Source organism: Neodiprion fabricii, chromosome 2, assembly GCF_021155785.1.
Source record: "Neodiprion fabricii isolate iyNeoFabr1 chromosome 2, iyNeoFabr1.1, whole genome shotgun sequence".
Classification (NCBI taxonomy): Eukaryota; Metazoa; Arthropoda; class Insecta; order Hymenoptera; family Diprionidae; genus Neodiprion; species Neodiprion fabricii.
In genome coordinates this window covers 20,835,620-20,842,814 of record NC_060240.1, presented here as the reverse complement: position 1 = coordinate 20,842,814, position 7,195 = coordinate 20,835,620, and the positions used below count along the sequence as shown (strand labels likewise).

At 49.5% G+C, this 7,195-nt stretch overlaps 1 protein-coding gene across 1 annotated transcript; it reads right to left on the bottom strand.

Moving 5' to 3' along the window:
* Positions 1-215: 215 nt before the first annotated feature.
* On the bottom strand, positions 216-833 carry LOC124175588. Its single transcript, XM_046555989.1, has one exon. It carries the CDS (start codon positions 831-833, stop codon positions 216-218), a length of 618 nt encoding a protein of 205 aa, XP_046411945.1.
* Between the last annotated feature and the right edge of the window lie 6,362 nt (positions 834-7,195).

The following is a 7,195-nucleotide window of genomic DNA, read 5'->3' as shown; positions in this document are numbered from 1 at the left end:
ATCTCGTCCGTCCACCAGTATTGTGGTGGTCTGTTACGTCCGTACCGTCGTTTTGGCATTGTGCTGTCGCACAGCCGCGTCGTCAGTTTAGCCGTCATGTCCGCTATTCTTTCCGCCCTTTGCCGGCCAGTCAGCTCTGGGGGGACGTCGGTAGTTGGGGCCGGCGCTGCCGCCAGCTCCGCCGAGAACTTCAGTACGTCGAGTTTGTCTACGTTTCACCGCGGGGGGTGCCGGGTCCTCGTCCGTGTCGTCCTTGTCTCTCCTGCCACTTCGAAGGTGATGTACTGATGATCGTTGGCCGTGTAGCCATCGAGCACCCGCCACTGCCTTATCCGTGGCAGAGTTCTATCCATCGTCATCGTTACGTCCGGGATGGAGTCTCCAAATCCCGGCCGTCTGTACGTTGGTACGTCTCCTGTATTTGCCACCACTAGGTCCAGCCTTGCGGCCATCTCCAGCAGCAGCCGTCCGCGTCTGTTCGTTGCCGTCATGCCCCACTCGACCGCCCTCGAGTTGAGGTCCCCCGCGACCACGAGGTCCCCGGGCAGGTCCCTGAGTCCGTCCTCGAGGAGCGCAACCTTCGCCCGGAACTCCGCCGCAGCGCAGTTTGGGGTCAGGTAGACGCTGACGTAAGTGACAGCGCCCACCCTAGCCCAGACGTAGTCCTCCCCGACGCCACGAGCGGTTATCCGGGCTCGGGCAGCGTCCCTTACCCAGATAGCCGCTGTCTTGGTCTCGTTCGTAATCCAATCCTGCGTTTGTCGCACCCTGTACGACTCGCACAGGATCAGAATGTCGGCGACTTGTTCGTCTGCTATCTGTGGTAGTAGCATGTCTGCTGTCCTACTGCGGTTTAGGTTGCCCTGAACTATCCTGTCCGTCTTCCGGCCTGCTTCTTGCACTCCTCCAGCGCAACCCGGTACACCGCGCACCTCCCGGAGCCCGCGGGGTGCGCCGCATCGCCGTGTCCCGCCTCGGCGCACAGTGGGCAGGCCGGTCTGTTCTTACAGTCCGTGGCGTAATGTCCTGTCTCGCCACATTTCCTGCAGCACTTCGTCCGGTCTGTATTTTTACATTTTGCCTTAGTGTGCCCGTATCCCAGGCACTTGTGGCATTTCGTCACCGTCAGTCGTGGTCGGACGCGGCAAGCTACCCATCCAATCCCGATCCGTCCCCGGCCGAGCAGCGCTCTGGCTTTCTGCGACTCCAGGTCGCATACGGCCATAAACTGCTCCGCCCGGTTCGGGCCGAAGATGTGGACCCCAAAGTCCGCGTCTCGTCCCGTCTCTCGTCGCAGTGCCTGTATCACGTCGTGTCTGGTCGTGACACAGTCAAGATCCATGATCTCCAGTTGAACCCTGGACGTCCCGGTCCTGACGTTGCCTGCGTCGCCGACCGCGTCCTGCAGGACGCGTCGGTAGTCGTCTCGTCCGTTGGCGTCTGTCTTTATCTTCAGAAGACACAGACCATTGTTCGTCTTCCTGAGAGTCGTCACTTTAACATGACTCTTCGCAGGGTCGACCGTGGTCCGTATCTTCCTTACGATGTCGGAGTACGTCGTGTCCTTCCCGGGTTTAACGAGCACCGCCGTCCCCCAGTGTTTGGGAGCCGATCTGCGCCCATCAGCCCCGGCCGTCGTGTCCGTTGTCGCGTTCGTCTCGTCCGTCCGCGTCTTCCGTTTCTTTTTTTCCTTGTTTTTCCTTGTGACTGTCTGCCAGTCAGCGACCGGTTTCGCAACCGTTGCCCTCTTCGGAGAGGATTCCGGAGTGGTTCCAGTCGCCTCCCGTTTCCGTTTCGTCCGCTGAGTGTTTTGTGTCCGTTGGTCAGTCTCAACGTCCGTCTCCGTCGTCTCGTTGTCCGTCTTGTGGTCTTTCGGGGCTGCTTTAGCACGCCTGTCAAGCGCAACGTCGGCAGCCTCGAGAATAGTCTTTATGCCCAGTTTGACGGACATACTCATGTTTTTTTGAATGGCCGCTGCCTCGGCCATCCTTGTCGCCGTACTGTGGATCAGTGACAATAGGTCCGTCAGGTCCATATCGTCCATGATTCGTGTCTTCGTGCCGATCGTGGATACAGCGGAAGCGCAACTCGCTCCGCTGCCCGTGCTCGACACGCTGTCCGTCCTGTCTCGTCGTTGGTATCCCAGTATCGTCCTGGCCGCTGTTCCAGTTTTTGTGTCCGCTGTCTTTGTTGCCGTCTTTGTCACCTGGTCCTTGCACAATTTTCGGCCCTCAGAATCCGTGCCGCTGCCATGGGCCATCAGGGCTTTCACCCGATCGGAACCTAGGGTGGATTTCCCCTGCGCTGGGGCTACCACCTGAGGTATGTCGTTGTTTACCTTGTGCATCTCCATAAAAGTTCCTAAGTGCTACGTGTCTCTCGGGGGCGCGACTCCGCGTACCGCGCCGGAACATAGCACGGCCCCTGAGGTCGCCTCGGGGGCCTTCCGTCGGACTTGTGCCGACTTCCGTCCCCTCCGACTTACTAGAAAACCCCAGGGTCGTCACTTCCCGAGCAGACCAGGTTTTTACGCCCAATCTGCCTCCTGAGGCCGCCTCGGGGGCCATCCGTTGGGCCTGTGCCAACTTCAGTCTCACTTGACTTACTCGATGTACGCGGGGTCGTCACTTCCTGAACGGAGGATTTAACCACCCCGCCACCTGCGGTAATTATTATTGTTGTTGTTATTATTACAATTATCAATATCATTATTCAAAGGCCTTTGATCACGGCAGGCGATGGTGGAGGTGCCCCCCGTCACCAGGATCAGGCGCTATCGACGCCGCCTGCAGCCCCTCTTTACTGTCTAGGAGGACCTCGCCCCTGTGGTGGTGGTGGCGGCGGTGGTGGCGGTGGCGGCGGTGGCGGCGGTGGCGGTGGTGGCGGTGGTGGCGCTGGTGGCGCTGGTGGCGCTGGTGGCGGAAGACGGACAGGATAGTTCAGGGTAACCTGAACCGCAGTAGGACAGCAGACATGCTACTACCACAGATAGCAGACAAACACGACGCCGACATTCTGATCCCGTGCGAGTCGTACAGGGTGCGCCAAATGCAGGATTGGATTACGAAAGAGACCAAGACAGCGGCTATATGGGTGAGGGGCGCTGCCCGAGCCCAGATAACCGCTCGTGGCGTCGGGGACGACTACATCTGGGCTAGGGTGGGCGCCGTCACTGACGTCAGCGTCTACCTGACCCCAAACTGCGCTGCGGCGGTGTTCCGGGCGAAGGTTGCGCTCCTCGAGGACAGTAGATAAGCATGGGGGGTTCTGGATAGAAACACCTTCTTTACCGACCAAGCCGACCAGTCCGCCTATAGTTTGCCCCAGGCGAAAAATAATATTTTCCACGTACTTCAAATACATAATCAGGTGACGTAACCATGTGACGTTACCGGCTGATGTGCCCACGGCGGTCATTTTGAAAATAGCGGTCATTTCGACGGCAGCCATTTTTGATTTTTTTTGTGGCAGCCATTTTGATTTTTTCGATGGCGGCAATTTTGATTTTGTGATGGCGGCCATTTCGACGGAGGCCATTTTGATTTTTTCAATGGCGGCAATTTTGATTTTGTGTTTTGTGATGACGGCCATTTTGACGGCGGCCATTTTTGATGGCGGCCATTTTGATTTTTTCGATGGTGGAAATTTTGATTTCGTGATGGCGGCCATTTGGACGGCGGCCATTTTTGATGGCGGCAATTTTGATTTTGTGATGGCGGCCATTTTGACGGCGGCCATTTTTTGATGGCGGCAATTTTGATTTTGTAATGGCGGCCATTTTGACGGCGGCCATGTTTTTTTTTTGGATATATAGCCAATAGTTTGCCCCAGGCGAAAAATAATATTTTCCACGTACTTCGAATACATTCTTTCACGTTAATCGACCGGATGGTGACATCGCAATTAAATAGACAGGGAATGCCGATGACGATCCGTAAGCTTTCACGCTAATAGTTTACCCTCAGAGCGAAAATTTCACATTCGAAAAAAATATTGAAAGAATTTATTGTAAGCCAATAGTTTGCTCCAGGCGAAAAATAATATTTTCCACTTACTTCGAATACATTCTTTTACGTTATTCGAGCGGATGGCGACATCGCAATTAGCATAAAAGAGACCGGGTCAGCGTAGAGCGAACATTCTAGAGGAAGCTTCGCAACTCTATCTTTGTCAAGTGTGTGTGATCGAAAGAAGAAGAAACATGGATTCCGAAAAGTGTTTGAAATTAATACAAATTATGGAAACGGCGTTCAAGATTTTATCTGAAAAATCGTCACCGGCAGAAATTGCAAAATGGATTCGATTTGGAACCCAAAATACCAGGCTTTTGAATAAAATCTCACGCAACAACGCCTCAACGATCGGGGAGAAGACAAGAATGTTGACTACAACTGGAATTCTGAAATCGTTGACAGTCAAATTTCAACAATTTCAAAAAGTGGGTGACGGATTACGAAGCCGACGAAGAAGCGATCGAGTACGGTGGGAAGACTTGGAGACAGCTTTCGAGAGTCGAATTCGAACGGGAGCCATTATCAATCTGCGGCATAAAGATTTGAACAGGTTTTTGGAAGATGCGAAACACCTCGTCGTTGCAAGACTGAAGAAAATGCTACGAAAAGTGGGAAGTTTAAAGGCAAACTGTATCTTGTGTTGTAAATTCAATATAACGAAAAACGCTGAACATGTTGAGGAAATGAAATATTTCAACACCAGAAACCAAATCATCCTCCAGCCAGCTGACATACACGGGTGGTTCAAAGAGAACGTAAAGCAAAAAGTGTTGGCCAAGGTGGAAGATTTTCAAGAGAGAGACTCTGGTTGGTCCTTGACCGAAATAATCAATTTGACTGTGAATATCAACAAGTACGTGCCACTGCGAGGCGGTGTGTTCACATACACACCACTACCCAAAGATATTCAAGATAAGAAGGCTGTCGTCAACATCCGCAACGGAGACGCGTATTGCTTTCTCTGGTCGGTCACTGCAGCCCTCTTTCCAGCCAACAACAATCCCAGCGAAATCACTTCGTATCCACATTTCAGCTCAGTGCTACAATACGGAGGTTTGCATTTTCCAATGTCTTTAGACCAGATTCCAAAATTTGAGAAACTTAACAAACTCTCAATTAACGTTTACGGTATAGATAGTGCGGAAAAACAAAAGCGTAGTGAAATTGTACCCATTTATTTGAGTCGAAACAAGTCTGATAAGCCCACAATCCATCTTTTAGTAACAGAGTCTGAAAACGACGACGATGACGATGATAGTATGAAAATATTGAAAAGAATGTAACACATCATTTTGCATGGTTTCGGAATTTATCACGGCTGACACGTTCCCAAATTTTTAAACATAAATGTCGTACATGGTTGTGCGATAGGTGTCTATCACACTTCCAATCTGAAAGGTGTTTGATCAAGCACAATGTAGATTGCATGAATTTGAATAAAACCAAAGTTATCTTACCAACAGAAGAGGACAAGATTCTCAAATTTAAAAATTTCGAGCACAAAAAAACCGTTCCGTTCTGCGTTTACGCAGATCTAGAATGTTTACTGCAGCCCACACATGAAAGTTTTGGGGAAAATAGAACAATTTATCAGAAGCATCTTCCGCATAGTATAGCTTACTATCTGCATTGTGCGTTTGACGATTCGCTTTCAAAATTCAAAATTAATCGCGGAGAAACTTGCATCCAATGGTTTGTGAACGAGTTAAAGGAATTGGCACTTTCGTTAGAGGGATATTACAAGACTGTTGTACCGATGGAACCACTAAATTTCAATCAGATCAACGAATTTGATTTGTCGGCGGTCTGTCATATTTGTGAAAAACCGTTTACGCCCACAGACGTGAAACATCGGGATCACTGTCATTTCACGGGAAAGTACCGTGGTGCTGCTCACCGCAGCTGTAATCTAAATTACCAAAATTCGCACACCATCCCAGTGATATTCCACAATCTTTCGGGTTACGATTCGCATTTTCTGATCAAAGCCCTGGGTACGTCATTCGAAGGTACTGTTAAACTATTACCTGTCAACAAAGAAAAGTACATTTCCTTCACTAAATTCGTTAAGGGAACGGATGTAACGTTCCGTTTCATAGATTCGTACCGTTTCATGCCTAGCAGCCTCGATAAATTATCATCGTATCTGGACGATTGCCGAAAAACAATAACACGTAAATTCTGCAGTAGCTTGAACAAATTTCGGTTATTGACTAGGAAAGGTGTCTTCCCGTACGAATACATGGACAGTTGGGAGAAGCTCGAGGAGAAACATTTACCAGCCAAAGAACAGTTTTATTCAAAATTGAACGACCGGAATATATCAGACGACGATTACGCATACGCGTGCGACGTATGGCAAACTTTCAACGTCCAAACTTTGGGAGAGTATTCGGACTTGTATTTACAGACGGACGTGTTTTTACTGGCTGACGTTTTTCAAAATTTTTGACAGAATTGTTGGACGACGTACAAACTGGACCCGTTACATTACTACACAGCGCCCGGTCTGTCGTTTGATGCAACGTTAAAATGTACAGGCATCGAACTCGAGCTTCCCACCGACATAGACATGGTTATGTTTATCGAAAAAGGTATTCGTGGTGGTGTATCACAGTGTTCGAACAGATATGCAAAGGCCAACAACAGGTACATGGGAGAGGAATTCGATCCTGAGATCGAAGAATCTTATCTCATGTACTTTGACGTTAATAATTTGTACGGTGCAGCTATGAGCTTTGCTCTGCCATACAGTTCCTTCGAATGGGTATCAGACTTCAGACAATGCGACGTTCTTACCATCTCAGACGATGCGGAGTTTGGTTACGTGCTGGAGGTAGATTTGGAATATCCTGCGAAACTGCATGAAACTCACAAGGATTTACCATTGTGTCCGGAGCACTATGTACCTCCGATTTCGACCAATAAACAGCCAAAATTGACGCCCACGCTATTTTCCAAGAAAAACTACGTTGTTCACTACAGCGTTTTGAAACAATGCTTACAATTAGGCTTAAAATTACTTCAAATTCACAGAGTTCTCAAATTCAGGCAAACCCCGTGGCTCAAAAAATATGTAGATTTGAATACCGATTCGCGAAAAAAATCTGACAACGAATTTGAGAAAAATTTTTACAAGCTAATGAACAACGCAGTTTTTAGCAAAACTATGGAAAACGTGC